This window comes from Felis catus, chromosome D3 (assembly GCF_018350175.1).
Source record: "Felis catus isolate Fca126 chromosome D3, F.catus_Fca126_mat1.0, whole genome shotgun sequence".
Taxonomy (NCBI): Eukaryota; Metazoa; Chordata; class Mammalia; order Carnivora; family Felidae; genus Felis; species Felis catus.
The window spans coordinates 29,315,669-29,338,049 of NC_058379.1; the positions used below are offsets into that span (position 1 = coordinate 29,315,669).

The window sequence follows — 22,381 nt, forward strand, 5'->3', positions numbered from 1 at the left end:
CTTACTATTTTCTTAGAGGTTACCTTGGGGATTGCAATTAACATCTTAATCTTTTAACAACTTAGTTTGAATAATATCAACTTAATTTCAGTAGTATTCAAGCACTTTGCTCCTATACATCTCCATTACCTCCCATTCTTATATTGTTATTGTCAGGAAGAGCAGCTATAAACCTAGAGTGCAATAATCTATAACATTAGCTTTTATATTTTTCTGTGTAGTTACATTTATTATTGTTCTTTATTTCTTCATATGGCTTTAAGTTACTGTCCTTTCATTTAGTTTGAAGGGTGGGTTCTTGTTTGTATTTCTTTTAGGGAAAGTGATAATTCAAGGTTTTTTTCTTAAGTTTATTGATTGATTGATTGATTGAAAGAGCACGAGAGAGAAAGAGAGGGAGAGAGACAATGCATGTGCGCGAGCAGGGGAAGAACAGAGAGGGAGAGAGAATCCCAAGCAGGGTCCGCACTGTCAGGGGCTCAGTCTCATAAACTCATGAGATCGTGACCTGAGCCGAAACCAAGAATCAGTTGCTTAATACACTGAGCCACCCAGGTGCCCCTCTCAATTTTTTATTGGGAATATTTTAATTTCTCATTCATTTTTGGAGGATAGTTTTTGCTGACGGTCTTTTCAGCCCCTTGAATATGTTATTCCACTGCCTTCTGGCCTCTGTGGTTTCTGGTGAGAAACCATTTGTTTGTCTTACTGAAGATCCAGACATATCACTTGTCTTTTATGGCTTTCAAGATTATCTCTTTGGTGATTTGACTATGTGTCTTGGTATGGATCTCTCTGAGTTGATTCTGCTTGGAGTTCATTAAGCTTCTTGGATGTGTAGATTAATCTTTCATGGAACTTGGGAAGTTTTTGCTCATTATTTTTTCAAATATTCTTCCTGCCCCTTTTTTCTTTCCTAGCCTGCTGGGGCTCCCATAATGTATATGTTAGTCTTCTTGATGGTGTCCCATATATCCCTAAGCTTTGTTCACTTTTCCTTATTCCTTTTTCTTTCTGGTCCACAGACTGGATAATTTCAGTTTTTCTAACTTCAGGTGATTCTTTCTTAGTCTTCCTTCTGCTTACTCAAACCTACTGTCCAATTACTGAAGTTTTCATTTCACTTATTGCGCTATTTAGCTTTAAAATTTGTTTCCCTTTTACAATTTCTGTCTATTGGCATTCTCATTTTGTTCAGACATCATTTTCCTGGTTTTATTTAGCTCTTTGTCCGCTATTTCCTTTGCTTCTTTGAGCATGTTTTAGACTGTTGATTTTAATTCTTTGTCTAGTAAGCCCAGTGTTTAGACTTCCTCAGGAGTGGTTTCTGTTGATTTATTTTATTCCTTTAAATGGGTTATAATTGGGGCTCCTGGCTGGCTCAGTTGGTAGAGCATGCGACTCTTGATCTTGGGGTTGTAAGTTCAAGTTCCATGTTGAATATAAAGATTACTTAAAAATCTTAGGGTCGCCTGGGTGGCTTACCTCGCATCTGACTTCAGCTCAGGTCATGATCTCATGGTTTGTGAGTTTGAGCCCTGCATTGGGCTATCTGCTCTCGGCACAGAGCCTGCTTCAGGTCCTCTGACCCTCTCTCTCTCTGCTCCTCTCCCACTTGCACGTGCTGTCTCTTTCAAAATAAATAAATGTTAAGGTTTTTTAAAGTTTATTTATTTTGTGAGAGAGGGTGTATGTGTGCGCAAAGGAGGGGGAGAGAGAATCCCAAACAGGCTCCGTGCTGTCAGCGCAGAGCCCACTGCGGTGCTCCATCCCACAAACTGAGAGATAATGACCTGAGCTGAAATGAGGATTTGGACACTTTACTGACTGAGCCACCCAGGAGTCCCTTTATTTATTTATGTTTAGAGTTTATTTATTTTGAGAGAGAGTGTGTGCGAGCATCCACAAGCAAGGGAGGGGCAGAGAGATAGGGAGAGAAAATCCCAAGCAGGCTCCATATTCGGCACAGAGCCCAACGTGGGTCTTCATCTCCTGATCATGAGGTCACAACCTGAGCAGATAACAAGAGTCAGACACTTAACCAACTGAGCCACCCTGGTGTGCCCCTAAAGATTTTATTTTTAAGTTATCTCTACACCCAACATGGGGCTTGAATTTACAACCCCAAGATCATGTGCTCTACAGACAGAGCCAGCCAGGCGCCCGTCTTTTTCTTTGTATACTTTGTGGTTGTTGTTGTTATTGAAAACTGGACATTTGAATATTGTAATCTGGAATCAGATTCTCCCTCTTGCCCAAGGTTTGCTGGTTAGTTTGTTTGAAAAAAAGTTTTTTTAATGTTTATTTTTGAGAGAGAGACAGAGAATGAACAGGAGAGGAGCAGAGAGAGAGGGAGACACAGAATCTGAAGCAGGCTCCAGGCTCTGAGCTGTCAGTACAGAGCCTGATGCAGGGCTCAAATCATGAACTGTGAGATCATGACCTGAGCTGAAGTCGGATGCTTAACTGACTGAGCCACCCAGGCACCCCTGTTTGTTTAATCTCTACACCCACCATGGGGATTGGACTCCTGACACCAGGATCAAGAGATGCGTGTTCTACTGACTGAGCGAGGCGCCCTGGGGTTTGCTATTCTTGATTGTTAAAGGTTTCACTTGTGTTCTACCAGTGTTTGGGCTGAAATTTCCTTGATGCCAGAAGCCTTAAAAAAAGTCTCGGTCTGTGCAGATTGGCTCTGTCTAGGGTACTACTTCAACACAGAGCCAAGCCTTTACTTTTTGCTTGTGTTGAGGCTGTAGTTAGACAGTGGGTGAAAATTTCAGATCTTCTCAGGACTTTTCTGAGCATGTAGCCTGTTCGAGGCATGTGCATGGCTTTCTCAATTCCCCAGTATAGTTGAGCACTTTTGAATGTCAATTTCCCTAGATTTCTTCTTGGCTTTTCCTCCATTGCTTTAGGAAGTCTTAATCATTATCTTTTGCTCCAGGTGGCTTGTGTCTTACAATGTTTTTGAGCAGTGCCTATGATTTTTCACCCTGTGTGGATTCTGAGTTAGGCAAAACAGAGATGAGCACTGTGTGTCAGCGCCTCAGGTAGCCCCCGGACACGTTAGAACAGACAGACACAATAATTTGCGAGTAAGTTCTGCTCTGCTCCCTCTGGAGCCGGGGACCAGGGTCCCACACTGGAAACAGAGGCTGCCATCTGCAAGACTGTCTGTTGCCCAGCCTGGGAGGAGGTGGAGTAAGGGCAGATAAAATTGCCACAAAAGCTTTCCCACCATTTTTCAGTTGCTTTTTTTCTTGATTCTTGGTTTATTTAGCTGCTGTAAACCTTGGACTGTTTTCCCAAGTTTTTACAAAATTGGTTCTGACAGTTTCTTGCGTGCATTTTTTGTTTGGTTTTGTTTTGTTTTATGTTTCTGTGGAGGAATAGGAGTTTGGAGCTGCTTGCTTTGCCATTTTGTTGATGTTGCTCTCAAATCTTTTAATTTTAATCAGGAATGAGTGGATTTCATTAAAGGCCATATTACTTGTCAATTAAATTTTATGATATGGGTTTTCAAAGTGACCTGTTAATTAAATCTCTCTTCCCTTTCTGAATTAACCCCTCTTTCACTGTGGACTATTTTTTAAAATAATTCCATTGTATTAAGTTTACTAGTCTTTAGTGTATTTGTATATGTGTTCATATGTGAGATTGGAATGTATTTTTTGTGTTCTAGTGGATTTGGGTAAGATGGTCATACTAGTTTTAGTATCATGAAGTAGAAATTTCATTCTTTTTCTGTGTTGTGAATAGCTAATTTTTGCCTTCATGTTAATTTCTGCTTTTATGTTATGATGTCTTCTCTTTCCTTGGTGTTTGCTCTTTGTCCTTTTCTAATTTTGTGATTTGAGTGCTTAGTTCTTTAAGGCAGGAATTTATTCCATCTTGAGTTCCTTTCTTGCCTGGGCTACTCCTGTGCCATGTCATTGTCACCCTGAACTTATGGTGGTACTGCTGCTAGTTTTACCTTTTATTTAGAAGGTAAGATGTTCACAGGTGGAGACATTCCAGCAGTGACAGTAGTCTTCCTTCTAAGGGTCTGTGCCTCAGTTCCTCATCTGTAAAAGTCATAAGTCCCTGCCTCTCACAGTGGGCAGGGGACTAAATAGGTTGATGGTGCTCCTGCAGGGCAGGCGCAGAACAAGTGTTTACTTCAGCCAATGTTGTGGTCAGTGCTCCAGTCAGCTGCCCTGAATGTCTTTGCCTCTGGGCTTCAGAACTGCAGACTTGTGAGTCATCTTTGTATCCCTGAGGCCTTGTATATCAAAGGCTGCCCCAAGAATTGTTTTTAAAATGAAATGAAGGCTCTCTGCAGAAGCCTTGTACTTCCTTGCTGTGCCCCCCGCCAGCTGGTGGGAGAGGAAGTAGAGTCTCTCTGACACTGCAGTTTGTCCGGTCTCCGTGCTGGCTCCTGGGGCTCACTGCTGTCTCCTTTCAGTGCCCACACATACCAGGTTCTGGTGAACCCCTCCAGAATATTTTTGAGGATGGGCATCAGTTGCACTGATTAATGTCGTCTTTTGAAAACTGGAAGTACCTTTGTCTCTGTGCAAGCTTTTCCATTTCAGGAGTTCTTTGCAGAGCCTCACAGGCTTATCGTCAAATCTCCCTGATGTGTGCTGGATACCAGCCTCTTTTTTTTTTTTTTTTTTAATGTTTATTTATTTTTGAGACAGAGAGAGACACAGCATGAGCAGGGAAGGGGCAGAGAGAGAGGGAGACACAGAATGTGAAGCAGGCTCCAGGCTCTGAGCTGTCAGCACAGAGCCCAACGCGGGGCTCGAACTCACGAACTGTGAGATCATGACCTGAGCTGAAGTCGGACGCTTAACCGACTGAGCCACCCAGGCGCCCCATATACCAGCCTCTTTTAAACAGCTTTGCTTCCTTGTTGTGTGGGCTACAGGTCAGTGCCCTCCACCAGTTGACCCTAAGTTGGGCTGTGGCTAGGGTACTCAAAACTAATTGTTGCATCAAATTCCTGTTAACTTTGAGAGAGAGACATCGCATTTTCTCAGGAACATGACCTCTATTCCTGCTTAGGAGGCTGCCCCTTCTGCTTAGGGTACTCATCTTCCTCCTCCTGAGTCTTCTCTGAAACTCCCCATCCCCTGGTCTTGGTGAATCTTACCCTTCTGTGTTCTCTGCAGTCACCATTTGTACTGGTGAGGTCACTTTTGACTCCCAAGTGAAGCCCCCAACTCAATTTAGCTTTGCAAAGGGAAAGTTACTGCACCTGACAAAATCTGATGGTGCATGCTCTGTGCTCTTAGCCGGTTAATCCAGCCACTCAGTGATGTGAGCAAGGACCTGAATTCTGCCTGTCCCTCTTCTCCTGACCTTGGTTCAATTCAGTCCAGCTTTTACCCAGCTGTCAGAAAGCTGCTGCAGTACTGCAGACTCCTGCAGGGCCCCAGTGTCCAGGGTCGGAAGAGGACCTTCTCTTCCCTTCACTTCTCTGTCTCTTTGAACTGTTTATTTTGAGGTAATCGTCGATTCTCATATAATTATAATATAGAGAGATCGGCAGTACCCTTCACCTATTGCATAACCATAGCATCATATCATAACCAGAAAATTAAGTAATACAGTCCACTGACTTTATTCAGATTTCTCCAGTATTAATATGTGTGTGTTTATGTCTGTGAAGTTTTATCATTCCTGTAGTGTGATGTGACCAAGAGCAAAGACACCTATCCCAGAAGCTGCCCACAGGCCCTTCACATGTTATCCAGAACCAGGACACATGGCTTACCCCCACCCCACCCCGTAGCAATCACTGGCTGAAGTAGGATAGTGCTGTCCAGTGGGGACATACTGTGAGCCACAGCTGTACTTTAAAATTTTCTAGTAGTCCCATTAAAATGTTTAAAAATTCATTTGGGAGTTCATTTTGTAAATAGTTCATGTAATGCAATATATTTAAAATATCGTTCAACATATAATCAGCATCAATAATTATTACTGAAATATTTTGCATTCTTTTTTTTTTTTTAAATACAAGATCTCAAGGGGGCACCTGGGTGGCTCAGTCGGTTGAGCATCCAACTTCGGCTGAGGTCATGATCTCGCGGTCTGTGAGTTCGAGCCCCGCGTCGGGCTCTGTGCTGACAGCTCAGAGCCTGGAGCCTGTTTCAGATTCTGTATCTCCCTCTTTCTCTCTCCTCCTCCGCTCATGCTCTGTCTCTCTCGTCTCAAAAATAAATAAACGTTAAAAAAAAAAATTAAAAAAATAAAATAAACTAAATACAAGATCTCAGAAATCCAGGTGGTGTTTTGCACTCAGCACTTCTCAGCTCAGAAGAGTCACATTTCAAGTGCACAATAGCCACTAGCAGCTGGTGGCTACCTGTCGGACAGGTTTAGATCAGTCAGGATTTACCCCTGGGTCACAATGAGGGAGCAGTGTGACTGCATACAAAACCAGAAGTTTGCCAGCAAAGAAATGGGGGAATGCCTGTTGGCTGGACAGCCTGTTGGGGCCTGGTGTGACCCACCCATCATTGTGCCCCCTTCTATTTGGGCACTGCTCACAGTGTGACTTTTGCTGTATTGTGATATTGATATCTATCTCAGTGAGTTCTGATTCAGGTGGGAGCCTGAAATCTGTTTCCCTTCTACTTCCTGTGCCTAGCACCATGTGACACACATAGTAGGCACCTCACACACGGTTTGTAAATTCAATCTGTAATTATCCTAAAGCAGTATTTCTCAATGAGGTTGTGTTGTACGCTGCATTTTGGTATGTGTGTGTGGATTATCTGTGTCATATTGTCCCTGTTTCTTGTCCACTAGATGCCAGTGGCCAACTTTGTCATTGGGACGATGTAAGGACACCCTTAGGCATTTCTAAACCTGTCTGAGAGGGACAACATCGCCCTTAGTTGAGAACCACTGTTTCTGTGTTTGCTTTGATTTTGTTTTTTTTAAGTTTATTTATTTACTTTGAGAGAGAAAATTCCAAGCAGGCTCTGTGCTGTCAGTGCAGAGCCTAATGCAGGGCTTGAACTCAAGAACCGTGAGATCATGACCTAAGCTAAAATCAAGAGTTAGACACTTAACTGATTGAGCTACTCAGGTGCCCCTGATTTTTTTTTTTAACAGTTTTATTGAGATTCATAAACCATACATGCCATCCTTTTAAAGTGTATGATTCAATGGATTTTAGTCTATTCACAGGCAACTATCACTACAATTTTAGAATATTTTTCATTACTCCCAAAAGAATCACCCCCCACCCATAGTTCATCCCCCCAGGCTGAGGCAACCAAAAATCTACTTTGTCCCTGTAGATTTAGCTATTTTGTATATTTCATATAAATGGAATCATACCACATATGACCTTTTGTGTCTGGCTTCTTTCTTAGCATAATACTTTCATGTTCATCCCTGTTGTAGCATGTATCAATACTTCATTCCTTTTATTGCCAAATATTCATTATAACGGATATAGCATGGTTTATTTACCCATTCATCAGGTGATGGACATTTGGATCGTTTCCACTTTTTGGCTGTTATGAATAATGCTGCTGTGAACATTCATGTACAGGTTTTTAGGTGGATGTGTGTTTTCATTTCTTTTGAGTGTTTACATGTTTAACCATTTGAGGAATTGCCAGACTGTTAACGCAGTGGCTGTATCATTTACGTTCCTACCAGCAATGTGTAAGCGTTCTAATTCCTCCATATCCTTGCCAACGTTTGATATTGTCTGTCCTTTCAATTACAGCCATCCTAGTGGGTACAGAGTGGTATCCCATTATGGTTTTGATTTGCATTTCCCTGTTGGCTAATAATTTGAAATATCTTTTCCTGTGCTTGTTGGCCATTTATATGTATTTTTTGGAGAAATGTCTGTTCATGTTACCTTGCTTATTTTTTTTTTAATGTTTATTTTTGAGAGAGACAGAGACAGAGTGTGAGTGGGGGAGGGGCAGAGAGGGAGATATAGAATTCAAAGCAGGCTCCAGGCTCTGAGCTGTCAGCACAGAGCCCGACGTGGGGCTTGAATTAATGAACGGTGAGATCGTGACCTGAGCTGAAGTCAGACACTTAACCAACTGAGCCCCTACCTTGGCCATTCTTAGAATTGGGTTATTTGGGTCTTTTTTTTTTTTTTTTTTTTAATTCAGTTGTAATTAGCTTTTTTTTTTTTTTAATGTTTATTTTTGAGAGAGAATGTAAGCATGTGAGTGGGGGAGGGGCAGAGAGTAGGGGGCAGAGGATCCAACGTGGGCCCCACGTTAACAGCAGCAAGCCTGATGCAGGGCTCAAACTCACGAACCGTGAAGATTATGACCTTAGCCAATGTCAGACACTCAGCTAGACTGAGCCACCTAGGCACCCCTAGCTTTGGTTTTAAAAAAAAAAAAAGCGGCAATAATCAGATTTTCTTTCCTAATAAGAGCTTGTGTTATTTCCATGTGAATGACCTAGAATTGACTCCCTACCACCTAGATTGACTGTGAGATTCTCATACTTCCTACTTTATTAGCAACTCTAAGCTGTGACTGGTGCCTAGGATATCCAGAGTTGTAGAAATGTTTTCTCTTCTGTGTACAAGCTCCAGGCTGGTTCTGACTTCTGGGGTCATTGTGTTTCAGGTATGTTAAACCATTATTCTGAGAGCTGACCCATTCCTGGCCATATTCAAAAGAATAACGTAAACACTGGCATTGATGATTTTATAATCGAGAAGAGAATCTGAGTTTAGCAAACATTTGAGGCGGGGTTCTAAGGCTGCCTTGGGTCCCTGCTCTCAGGCATCTCCTGGACTAATGGAGAAGACAGGTGATCAAAATGCAGCAGCTATCAGAGTGCTGTGAAGAGCCCACCAGAACAGCAAGGCTTCCTTGCTACCACTTCCCTCTGTTTTAGGTAAACCCAGGCTTCTTATATGAGAACATCACTGATCTTGTGGCTTCCCAGAGTGAGTGCTGCTACCATATCCTCATGGCTCCCTACAACCTTGCCTCCCGTGCTTTTCCTGTGGTGAAGAAGGGGCACTGGCCAATGATGCCTTTGGAATACATGGTAGCTTTGTTTTTTAATTAAAAAAAAATGTAGGGTCTTTAATGCTTGCTCCCACAGGTACTCGTGATACTATTGATATTGTCTTTACAAATGAAACGGAGTTCACACCCTGCAGTGGGGGTAGCAGTAAAGAAATTGTGGTATATCCAGACAGCAGAATATGCTGCAGCCATTAGGAAGATCAAGGAGATAAGTGTACATGGGTGATGAGGGTAATGTTGGTGGCAGCCTGTAAAGTAAATAAAGGTGTTATGGCACTGTGCGCACAGTTCCCCAGCATGTGAGAGAGAGCCTCATGTGCCTTCACCTAAAAGAAAAGGGGCAGGAATGCCATCTACTAGGGTTCTGGCCCCAGTCCTCTGTCAGGGAGGCTAGACTAGAGGAGCTTATTTTCTTCTCTGCCTGCCCACATCCCACATTTTCTACAACAAACGCGGATTTCTGTCTCTGTTAGTAGTGAACGTTATTTTAACAACTTTAGGGCCAGATTGTAGAAAGCAGTGTGTGTTCTTGGCTTGCCTGCCTCCGCCTGAGGGTCCCTCCTTCAACCTTGAGCTTGTCTCCTCTCCCTCCTGGGAGAAGTTAGCCACCTCTGGCCAAGTCCCCTCAGCCTCTACTGAAGCAAAAATGTAATAAATTGAACAAAGTTTTATTGCCTCGATTTTCCATTTGTTACTTAACGGATACAGAGTGTTTGAGGGCAAAGAAAGTCTTAAAATTAGAGGTGGTTGCACAACATTATGAATTCACTAAATACTACTGAATTGTGTGTGCCAAAATAGTTAATTGTGTGTTACGTGAATTTTGCTTCAATTAAAAAACATTTTTTCCCCACTTGTAACAAAACCTACTTTCTGAAGCTAGTAGGGTGTTGGGATGTCTGTGACATAAGCACCCTTTCCTTCCTTTTTTTCCTGTTGCCCTCTGGTGATTGGTGTGGTGTTCTTGATTAAAAGTATTTGGCACTCTCCCAGGCACAATATAAAAGCTCCTTTAGTGTTAGGTTATTTTTTGTCAAGGAAGAAGGAAGATTTCCCTCAGCTCCACCCTGGCCTCCAGGAGCGTGTGTGAAGCTTTGGTTTCCTTCTCTTACCTTTTTGTTGCTACATTTGTAGTTGTAATCTCTCACCTTCCTTTCTGGATCCTTATTCACTTTATAGCCCATTTCACCGGAAATCCTCACCCTCCAGATACCTTCCTTTTTTCTACGTTGTCCTTCGGGACTGAGGAGGAGCCAAGTCCTGCCTGTCTCAGGGCCCAGCCTTGGTTTGTGTTTTCTGCTCTTCTCCGCTTTCCTGTTGATTGTCCTGGAGCTTCTTCCTTCTGCTTTTCTGTAGCTGTAATGGTTGAAACCAAGTGAGGGGAGCCCTGGTTTCTGACCCAGTGCCATACATAAAAAATAATTTTGCCACCAACCTCAGATTGCACTGGGGATGTTCTTAGGGAGAAGAGCATCCCTCCATGTTGGTGGGAACTGTTGAGCTCCTGTCCAAACCAGGCACAGGCTTTGTGGACAGAAGCCACCAGGGGCACTGCCCTCCATGGTCTCTGTAACATTGAGTGTGGCTCCACCCGCAAGGTGTTGTGGCCTGACAGAAATGGGAAACATCTGGATTGCAGAGTGGAAGACAATGTATAGATAGCAACATGAACAGAAGTTATGAAAGATTATATAGACAGCATGACTTCAGTTTTATAACTACTTATAAGAAATATGTATAGATGGGATGCTTGGGTGGCACAGTCAGTTAAGTGTCTGGCTCTTGCTTTCAGCCCAGGTCATGATGTCACGGTTTGTGAGATCGATCCCCACATCGGGCTCCATGCTGACAATGCAGAGCCTGCTTGGGAATCTTTCTCTCCCTCCCTCTCTGCCCCTCCCCTGCTTGCTAGCCCTCTCTCTCAAAAATAAACTTTAAAAAAATTAAAAAATATATATGTATAGATATCCAGAATAAAATGTCTTTGTTTATGCTACATATGCATAGAGAACATAGCAGGGCCACGCAGCAGGGACTAACAGCTATTATCTGGAGGATGGAATGTTTAATACTTTGTTGTTGTTGTTGCTTTTGTTATATTTCTATGAAGAATAATAATAAGGCTACTTCATTCCTGGGGGTAGTGGATTGTGTTGTGAGAAGTACATAGGAGTTCGGAGGAGAGAATATTCCTTGTTGAATTCAGTTCATGGATATTGTGATTTTTAAAACATTAAAAAAATTTTTTTAATGTTTATTTATTTTTGAGAGAGGGAGAGAGACAGAGTGAGAGTGGGGGAGGGGCAGAGAGAGAAGGAGACACAGAATCTGAAGCAGGCTCCAGGCTCCGAGCTGTCAGCACAGATCCCGACGCAGGGCTCGAACTCACGGACGGCGATACCATGACCTGAGCCAAAGTTGGATGCTTAACTGACTGAGCCACCCAGGTGCCCCACTGAGCATGATTTTTAAATTTAGTTATAATTCATAGGGTAGTTTGGTCATGAGAGATTGGAAAACCAGTTCTAAGATTACTTCCACTATACTTTCAGTATGATGGAATTCTGTAGTGTGGGGTCTTCATTGACAACTATAGTGTGAAAAACCCTGTGAACCAAATTGTTGGAAATGGTACAAATAACTCATTCAGAAAGCAACATTAGTGCAAAATCAGCCTACTAATTGAGCAGATTTTGTGATTCAGGCAATCAGGAAGCTTATTTTCAGAATAGCTACAAAAGAATAAATACTTGACAGTTTACAAAGGGTAAAAAGACATTGTCTGTGTTCAGAAGACCCATGAGCTTATCTCAGCTTTTGAGAAGACTCTAAAAATTTTTTTTAATGATTATTTATTCTTGAGAGAGAGAAAGAGAGAGGATGAGCAGGGGAGGGACAGAGAGAGTGGGTGGGCTGGGGGGGGGACACACAGAATCCAAACCAAGCTCCAGGCTCTGAGCTGTCAGCATAGAGCCCAATGCAGGGCTCCAACCCATGAACCATGAGATCATGACCTGAGCCAAAGATGGACGCTTAACTGAGCCACCCAGGAGCCCCAATTGACAAGATTCTAGAGTAGACCCTGAAGGCATGAGAGCATAGAAAGCTCCCCTTTAACAGCACAGCTCAACTATGGGGGGCGGGTAGCCAGCAGGTCAGGTCTGGGCTTGGCATCATTGTGAATCTCGGGCTTTGTTAGCTTGCTGGGTGAGGCATGGGGAAAGGATGGGATGCGACTGAGGGGTCGTCACCAAAATGGACAGAAGTGGATGCGATACACAGAGCCTTTAGTTCATCCTGGAGTGAAGAAGGGACAGCATGTTCGTTAGCTCTAAACCAGGATCCACCTGTGTGCATCAAGTCAGCCATGAGTCCTGCATGTGGTGTCAGACAGTTAGCTGTGTACATGCTGTGGGGACACACCATGTGGCAGCAGTCCACGTACGTCAGGGAGTGGGAGGATTGGACTGACTTCCTCTGTGGCTGCCAGAGAGCTGTGTGGTGTCCTTATTGCATCATAGAGAATGCAGTCACAGCAGTGACACAAACTGTGACTTCTGTGGGGAAACTGAAGGAATCAGGGTCAACATTCAAGAAAGGGAAGACGTGCAGTGGGGTCTTGAGATTCTTGAAGGGTTGCCCTGGAAAGGAAAGATTAGGTTTGGCCACAGGGTTAGGAGTAGGACACATGGGTAAACGGCCCCAGATGGTCTGATGCCATGTGTGGAGGAGCTTCCTCTTGGTCTTAGTTGCCACAGAATGACTTTGTGCCTTGCAAAGTTGGTGTCGAGAACTGTGAAGGATCTGAAGTTTTTACCCTACTTGCAAGCTAACAAGGTAGCCTGCCACGGCTTATTGGACGCTGGCAGGAGACAAAAGACTTCTTGTACAGGGACAGAGGACAATTCGTGACTCATGATACAGCAAGCCACATGAGCATCAGCACATTCTCATCAGTGCCTCTTGCCCGCAGGCCCCACAGAGGTGACGAGGATGGGCCCAGAGGTATGCCTGCACATGCAGCAAGTTGTGTTGCAGGAGAGGAAGGGTGAGTTTAGGGTCTTAGGCTGATTACTCAACTTCCACCTCACTTGTTAAGTTTCCAGATGTGGGTGATGACAGCGTCTGCCTGAGGGTGCTGTTGGGGGAAGTGAATTGGAGATAAGACAGAAAAACAGCTAGCATGTAGTAAGTCTTTGGTAAAGAGTGGTCGAATCTTATTTACATGCATGTGTGTAATGACTAGAAGCAAATGCAGAGAAGGGTTTTTTTTTTTTAAGTTTATTTATTTCGAGACAGAGAGGGAGCATGAGTGGGGGAGGGGTAGAGAGAAGAGAGACAGAGAGGGAGAGAAAAAATGAATGAATGAATGAATTCCTAAGCAGGCTCTGCACTGTCAGCGCAGAGCCCCCAAGATCATGACCTCAGCTAAAGTTGAACGCTCAACTGACTGAGCCATCCAGATGACCCAGAAAAGGGGATTCTTAGCACGAAAGCGATATCAAAGTTATTTTTCTTTTTCCTTTTTTCTCAACCATACTGTTGATAAAATACACTTATGTAAAGGGAGAGTGGATACATGTTTGGCTTATCACCTATAGCATCTTCAGGAGAGAGAGTAAAATTTAAAATCTGTGCAGTAATTTATGACATGTTAAAATTATCAGAAGAAAAAAAATTATCAGAAGAAATTAATTTTACATCTAAAAACTTTCCTTGACACAGCAATGTGAGCTGAAGGGAATGCAAGGCATACATAAAGGTGGGAATGACAGAAAAACATTAGTCAGGGTCATGCATAATAAGTTTAGGTCTGAAATGTCAAAAGTTGTGGGGCTTTAGGCCTTTATCTGGAAGGTATATGCTTCTTCTGTGTTTTAATTTTTGCACACCTTCAGCGAAAGTCCCTGGGACCGGTGGACAGTCTGTGTGTCAGCACACATTCGAGCCACTCCTTTGGTCCTCCCCAGAGCTCCGGACAAGGACAGAGTCTCGGAGAAGTTAAGGTGAGCTTAGCCACACTCCCTGGGTTGTGGTGAGAGGCTCAGCCTGTCCTGCTTCTGGTAGCAAGAGAGCTGCTTTTCTTGAGCTTTTTCCCAGGTGCCAGGCTCATTGGACTGTATGTGCTCATACTTCATCATCAGTGCAGGCTGCTGTTACACTCCCATTTTACAGATGTTCAAGAATGTCCCAGGCTTATCCAGCAAGGAGGAGGTAGAACCGAGGTTAATACTGGTAACTGGGACCAGCTATCTCTTGCCTCTCAGCTCCTAGCACGGCGCCCAGCACAAGGCAAGGCACAAGGCTGGTGACTAGTCTGGGGCAGTGAATGAATAAATCTGGCAGAAATCACAAGCCAAACAAAAGTTATAAAGGAAAGCTCTTTTCACTTTGCTCAAGCAGTATAAGCGAACATGATTTTTACTTAGAAAATTTAAATCTCTCCTAAAAAACAAAAGCAGTATTCTCTGAGTTCCTTCCATTTGTAATTTGTACAAATGTGTATATTTGTAACAGTGAGTTGAGCTCTCTGTCCTAGGTAGTGACTCGGGGTGGGCAGACAGGGCAAGGTCTGGGAGGGGTCTGCTACCACTTTAACTTCTGGACAGTGTTGTAGAAAAATCTGTGTTCATGAAGAAGGGATTAGGGAAGGATTTGTTAGGATAAAAATGATTTCCCAATCGTGTCTTCTCCTAACATCCTTTCCCAGGTGTGTGCAGGTCAGTCTCCTCACACAGGCATACGACCCAGACTGTTAGTTAGCATCTCCACTTTCTTCCTGACCCTGAGTCTCCAACTGCCTTACAAGCTTCCCCACAGGTTAATCTGAGAGTATATCCCGCTGTTCAGGGGGAGTTCGGAGCCCTAAACGTGGCCCCAGGCTTTCCTTAGGAAGACCCTGTGTAACCCCTCGGCCACACTGTCTGCTCCCAGCCTCTTGTCTTCCCCAGACTGCCCCTTCCAGGCCTCACCATCATAGTCTTTAGTCATATCTGTCTGGAAGTCTTCTCTCGCCCCTCAGCCTTCCCCAACTTTACCTGTCCTCCAAAGCCCCTGCCCCATGCCTCCCTTCCTTGGGCAGGATTAGAACACAGGGCAGTATAGAGACCTGGTGCAAGCCAGCCTTGCTTCCCAGCGGAGGAGCCATGTTTTGCTGGAGGATGCCCAGATGGTTTGGGGCTTGAAGTGGGGTGGGGGGGGGCGCTGCCAATAGCATTCCTGGGCGCTCTGTGAAGCTTAGCTTTCTTTGGGTTGGGTGTGACATGGCACACCTGGATGGCACGCAGGAGAGCCAGAGTATTGGGAAAAGGCAGTAGATGAAGGGTTTGCTCAACCCTGGAGGTAGAGGGAGGGTGGGAAGAGTCTGGGGCTCTTTTTCTTGGGGCATCTCTCAGAGGCTCCTGGGCCCATCAGGGCATCCAGGCCCTGAAGTCTAGATCTTTGAGCTGTCCTCAAGTCTAGATCTTTGAGCTGTCCTAGGGACAAGGATGTGGGGCATGGTTCTGGCCATGTGTGGATAGTAACTAGGGGCAAGCTCTGTTCCCCAGAGTTCAGCTGGAGTTCCGCCACCTCTTTGAACCGTTAGCACTCAGTGTGGTCTTGGTTGGGTTGTTATATGTTCATATTGTGTGTGACTGTTCATATTTTCAAAAAAGATATTTGCAAAAGACATATCTGATAAAGGGCTGCTATCCGAAAATATACAAAAAATTGTTAAAACTCTATAGAGTCTGATTTTCAAATGGGCAAAAAATCTGAATAGATACCTCACCAAAGAAGATATATAGATGACAATAAGCATATGAAAAGATAGTCAACATCATATTGTCATTAGGGAATTGCAAACTAAAGTAACATGATACCATACACACCTATTAGAATGGCAAAAGTCTAAAACACTAACACTAACAAATGCTGGGGAGGATGTCTTGGTGGCTTTCATTTGTTGCTGGTGGGAATATAAAATAGTGCAGCCGCTTTGGAAGACAGTTGGTGATTGTTTTTTTAATGTTTATTATTATTTTTTTTTTTTTGAAAGAGAAAGTGTGAGTAAGAGAGAGGCTGAGAGAGAGGGAGACACAGAATCTGAAGCAGGCTCCAGGCTCTGAGCTATCAGCACAGAGCCTGATACATGGCTCAAACCCACAAACCTCAGGATCATGACCTAAGCCAAAGTTGGACGCTTAACTGACTGAGCCACTCAGGCACCCCAGTTGGTGATTTTTTTTTAATGTTTAGTTTGGAGGCACCTGGGTGGTTAAGTCAGTTAAGTGTCCAACTTCGGCTCAGGTCATGATCTCACTTAAGGTTCGTGGGTTCAAGCCCGGTGTCAGGCTCTGTGCAGAAAGCTCAGAGCCTGGAACCTACTTCAGATTCTGTGTCTCCCTCTCTCTCTGCCCCTCCCCCGCTCATGCTTTGTCTGTCTGTCTCTCTCTCTCAAAAATAAATAACTATTAAAAAATGTAAATGTTTAGTTTGTGAGAGACAGAGAATGAGAGCACAAGTGGGCAGAGGGGGAGGGAGGGAGGGAGGGAGGGAGGGAGGGAGGGAGAGAGAATGAGAGAATGAGAATATATCTCAAGCAGGCTCCATGCCCAGCACGGAGCCTGCTGGAAGACTCCATCCCATGACCTGAGCCAAAATCAAGAGTTGGTTGCTTAACCGACTGAGCCACCCAGGCACCCTGACAGTTGGTGCTTTTTAACAAAGCTAAACATAGTCTTAACCTACAATCTAGGAATCATGCTGCTCAGTGTTTACCCAAAGGAGTTAGGAATGCATATCCACACAAAAACTGACACACAGGTGTGTATAGCACCTTTATTCATAATTGCTAAACTTGGAAGCAACCAAGATGTCCCTCAGTGGATGAATGGAGTAAGCGGTGATAAATCCAGAAAACAAAATATTTAGTGCTAAGAAGAATGAGCTATCGTGCCATGAAAAAACATGGCAAAACCTTAAATGAATGTAACTAAATGAAATATGCTAATCTGAATGATTCCACCTATAATGTATGATACCATACCAAACCAACAAAATGCATACCAAGAATTAACCTTAGTATAACTGGACTATGGATAACAATGAGCTGTCAGTGTAGGTTCATCGATTGTAACCACTCTATGGGGGATGTTGATAGTGGAGGAGGGGACATATAGGAATTCAGTACAGCTTTCCCCTGCTATCAGGGGAGCATTCTGGGGCACCCAGCTGGCTCATTTGGTGGAGCATGCAACCCTTGACCTCAAGGTTGTGAGTTCAAGCCCCATGTTGGGTGTAGAGATTACTTAAAAATAAGTCTTAAAACACACACACTCACACACACAACTGGAGCATTCCTAGGAAACCTTTTATAAGCCAAAATGGTGTAAAACAAAGAAGCATTTAGTTACTATTAATTTATATGGAAAAAATTGTTAGTGTTTCCAGACCCCAAAATTAACCTCTCAGGCTTGTCTGATACCTTAGGGACATGTATTGCGCACAGATAGACAAAAGAAGTCAAGGTAAAGCACAGATGTTTACAGATACAGTTCAAAGCTCTGACGGCTTGACTCTGAGATGCTGAGTGCAGTTCCTGAAGAAGGCACTTGTCGGCGCCACCACTCTGGCTGCTCCAGGTGCAGTGCTCTCTATAAATGATTGCTGCAAAACAGATGCTGAATGCTATTTTCATTTTTTGCCTTTTTTGGTAAAAGTGAAAATCCTCTTCAGATTTCTGTCTGTTGGCTAGCAAAACAGGTACTAACATAGGCCTTTCAAGAAAGCAAAGTGGCGTCACTCAAACTTCTGGAAAGTGGGGGATACCTGTACTTCCCTCTCAGTTTTGCTGTAAACCTAAACCTACTCAAACAAACAAAGTCTATTAAGGATACAAAGAGAAAGAGACCACACGGCCAGTTGCAGACCTTTATGCAGCTTTGCGGACATCCTGCTCCGGAAACACTGATTGATGGTTGCCCTGAAGGTGACAAGGCTTCAATTGGCATACTATTTGAAATAAGTTAATTTTTCAAGTAAACAGGACAGTCCTGTCTCAGCTACAGGTGTTTGAACTGTAGCGTGTTCATTTTGATTTTTTCTCATTCCCTGCAGGACAACCCTCCATATGATAAGGGGGCCTTCAGAATCGAAATCAACTTTCCAGCAGAGTACCCATTCAAACCACCGAAGATCACATTTAAAACAAAGATCTATCACCCGAACATCGATGAAAAGGGGCAGGTCTGTCTGCCGGTAATTAGTGCTGAAAACTGGAAGCCAGCAACCAAAACCGACCAAGGTAAGGCATGCTTCTTGTGTCTTTCTCAGGTGGTGCTCTTCTGGGGATGCTGTTGTGGGGCAGGGGCCCCTCAGTCCTTTCTAATGCCATGTTTCACAGATTCCAGAGAAATCTTACCTGACCCAACTCCAGTGCATGCACAAGTATTGCTGAGGTTCCCGCCATTCCTCATGGGCAGGGCACATCTCAGTCAAACCATTGACCTGCACAGGTATTTGAGGAGGCCCTCCTGTGCTCGCAGACCAGTGGGGACACATGTAAATAGACCAGCCCAGCATTTGCTGCCTGTGCAGTTAGGGGGTGTAGGTACTGTCCCTGGAAGTTTTCATGAAGGATTGTGGGGCTACTTTGAGTGGGAAAGGGCGAATGGTGTTTAAGGTAACCTCATACAGCAGTTAGCACATGAACTCAGACTTGAAGGAGGGAGGGAGGTTGAAGAGGCCCTGCCAGGCTAAAAGAAGGGTGCAAATCAAAGCTACCTGGCAGACAGCACAATGCCAGTGGCTCAGAGTGGGTGGTGCTGGGGGGAAGGGGCATGGTCAAGGGCTGTGTGCCCAGATAAAAGCACAAAGTTGGCTTTAGTGGACCTGGAATTCCTTGCAATTGAATGTGGCCATGTGTCCAGGTACTTCTGTATGAACATACATGTGCTAATTTTTCTGGGAAAGGTACTTGATTCATTATTATGGTTGGCCTTCCTCTTGTCCCTTGGAAGTATCTAGATTTTGTTATGGACTGTGTCTAGTTTTTATTTCTTAACTTCAGAACTTTCTTTTGAACTTTTAATCTCATATTGTTGGTGCGTAGCCACCTGAACCACTATACGATCTTTTCAGATTAAAGGGAGTGAATGAGGGTGGAAGGCCTCAGATGGTTTTTCAGACTGATATAGTAATTTTTCATTGGAACCCCTGGAAGATGGAGTTGAAATCCTTTTGCATGGGAAGTTGAGCCTCTCTTGTTTGAAATAATCATCATGAAAGGTGTCCATCAGGCTTTCACAGCTCAGTAGTAGAAAGGAATGGGTCTAAATGTTGAGTCTGGGTAGAGAGATCTCCAGTGGACGTGACTTTCGATCATGGACGACGTGATGTTTATAAAAGCTGATGAAGTTGTTCTTAAGTGCACATACTTGGTTTTTGTTTTTGTTTTTCTATACAAATTCCTAGCTCTGTGTTGGAAGGCTGTAGCTGCATTTGTTCCGGAATGCCTTGTCAGCCTCTCACACAACTTCAGGAGCCCAAGTTGTGTGTATCTAACACCATGCCCTGGGAGGGGAAGCCCTTCCAGGCCTGGCTGCGCCACAGCTAAGACTGCCAGGCCTCAAAGTTACAAGATCTCCTCCCTTACCTGAGAAATGGAGTGGGACCAGGGGCATTGAGGCTTGTAGGAGATACAAACACAAGTAAAAGTGCTCCACACCTCTTCAGGGACTAGCTGCTCAGGATGGACAGATGTAGGCGCATAGCCAAAATGCTGGGCTCCCCTCCACCCCTAAATTAGATACCTGTCAGATACCTGAGATAGGCTTTTCGTTCTTTTGGTACTTGCCGGTGGGCTTTTTTTTAATTTTTTTTTTTTTTAACATTTATTTATTTTTGAGAGACAGACACAGCATGAGTGGGGGAGGGGCAGAGAGAGAGAAGGAGACACAGAATCTGAAGCAGGCTGCAGGCTCTGAGCAAGCTGTCAGCACAGAGCCTGATGCGGGGCTCGAACCCACAAACTGTGAGATCACGACCTGAGCCGAAGTCGGATGCTCAGCTGACTGAGCCACCCAGGCGCCCTTGCCGGCAGGCTTTTTAAGATAAAAATTTTGGTACAGGGTACTGTTGTGTGTGAAGTGATGGGCAGACTTGCTATTTTGTTATTTGGGACAGTTAGGGTTTCTTTCTGGAAAATCGTTCTGTAGCTTGTCCTCACATACATCAGGCATGTTGTCCCTGGCACTTGCTGATATGCTTCCTTGTTTCTGCTGTCTATTATTATGTTACAAACCACCTTAAAACTTCATGACTTAAAATAACAGCAATTTGGTATTTCTCATTCTGTAGATTGGCTGGGCTCAGCTGGATGGTTCTGTAGCTGGTCATCCCTGAGGTAACTCATGGCTGAGTATCTCTGTAATTCAGCATTCACAGCAACTTTACAGTACATAACTACTGCAAAACAAAAACAAAAACAAAAAACCCAAAACACCCAAAAACCCAAAAAAACTAGAATCAGCTGTACCTGGAATGTCCAGAATAGGCAAATCTAGAGATAGAACATAGATTAGTGTTTGTCAGGGGTGGGATGAGGGGATTAGGAAGTGACTCTTTATAAGAGTGGGTGTTTTTGGAATGATGAATATGTTCTGGAATGAAATAGTAGTGGTATTACACGGTTTTGTGTTATCTGCTGAAAACAACTTAATTTGTATACTTTTAAGATTTTTTTTTAATGTTTGTATATTTTTGAGAGAGAGAGCATGAGCAGGGGAGGGGCAGAGAGAGAGAGGGAGACAGAGAATCGTGGGCCTTGAACTCACGAACCTTGAGATCATAACCTGAGTCGAAATTGGATGCTCAAACAGCTGAGCCACCCAGGTGCCCCTTGAGTTTTAATTAGAAAGTAGAGAAGCATTAAAAATTGAGCAAAAGTATGGGGTGCCTGAATGGTTCAGTTGGTTAAGTGTCTGACTTCAGCTCAGGTCATGAACTCGCAGTTTCATGAGTTCCAGCTCCGTGTCGGGCTCTGTGCTGACAGCTCGGAGCCTGGAGCCTGCTTTGGATTGTGTTTCTGTCTCTCTGCCCCTTCCCCACTTCCACCCTGTCTCTTCTAAAAATAAATAAACATTTTAAAAAATTGAGCAAAAATAGCAGGAGAAAAGTCAAGAAACAAAGCAAAACTGTATCAAACAGAGAGGTAGTAGATGTTGACAATAAAAATACCAGAAAAAAGGAATGTGAAAACAAAGTTTTGCATAGCAGTGTATCTGCTTCTAGTAGATATCTTAGCAGTAGAGCAAGGGCTTAATGTGGTAGTTGAATAAGATTTGCCATATAAATTGGAGTCTGTAACAAAGCCAGCATAATATGGATTCTGTGTGAACCAAACAATAGCGACAGAAATATATAAAGAGAAAAATAATTCCTTAATTGAATGTTTCAGTTCCCCCTGCATTATTATCTTAAATCAAGTGGATAAAATTTAGAAAGAGGACTCAGTAAATATAATAAACAGTGTAAGATTAATTAGATTTTGTAGTACATTTTGTGGAAGGCATCAGATAGCCTTTAGGGATGGGGGAATGTACCATTCACATTTTACTCTGAGAATGGAGCCCCCGGATCTCCATGAAAAGGGGGGGGATGTCATGGATATTGTTTACATTCCCCATTACAAAGAAACTAAGAACAAAAACAAGGAAATTTTATAGCCTTTATTCTCTGACTGTATACATTGAGAGTGGGAGGTAAAATTTGATTTTGTTCTTTAGCCCCTACATTTTGGAGGAGAAAAAAAATACTCCTGAGGAGCATTTGGGTCAAGGAAGAGATTTAAAAAAAAAAAAAATAGGGCTAGACCACTTGTAAAATACAATGAATGTGCTGTTTTATGTATGAAAAATGCTGGGATGGGGCCACAGTTGTAGTTTGAAAATCTGTTGTAGCTGTCAGTTTCCTTACTATCAAAGCAAGCTAAGCTCAGCTAGACTTTATTACAGTTTAGCCAAGGAGCCAGAAATGCACCCAGAGGAACAGAGAAAGAATGAAATACTCATCAGAACAAGTAAAAAAAATTGGAAAATATTTTGACTTGATCAAATAAGCAAAAGCAAGTTCCCAGACAAGAATTAAATAGATACAGAAATCTTACAAATTAGTCATCTTTTGAAAAAACAGTCTTGGGGTGCCTGGGTGGCACAGTTGGTTAAGCATCCGACTCTTGATCTTGGCTCAGGTCATGATCCCACAGTCTGTGGGTTTAAGCCCTGCATCAAGTCCTGCGCTGATGGTGTGGAGTCTGCTTGGGATTCTGCCCCTCCCCTGCTTCTGCTCGCTTGCTCTCTCAAAATAAATAAATAAAC

At 43.5% G+C, this 22,381-nt stretch overlaps 1 protein-coding gene across 2 annotated transcripts in view; it reads left to right on the forward strand.

The window, feature by feature from the left end:
- The window catches only part of UBE2L3 (ubiquitin conjugating enzyme E2 L3), a 54,796-nt gene that overhangs the window by 28,481 nt on the left and 3,934 nt on the right, over nt 1–22,381 (forward strand). For both annotated transcript variants that reach the window (XM_019814934.3, XM_023241707.2), the window contains one exon: nt 18,123–18,309. In XM_019814934.3, coding sequence (XP_019670493.2) covers nt 18,123–18,309 — 187 coding nt within the window. The remainder of the gene's footprint in view (nt 1–18,122; nt 18,310–22,381) is intronic.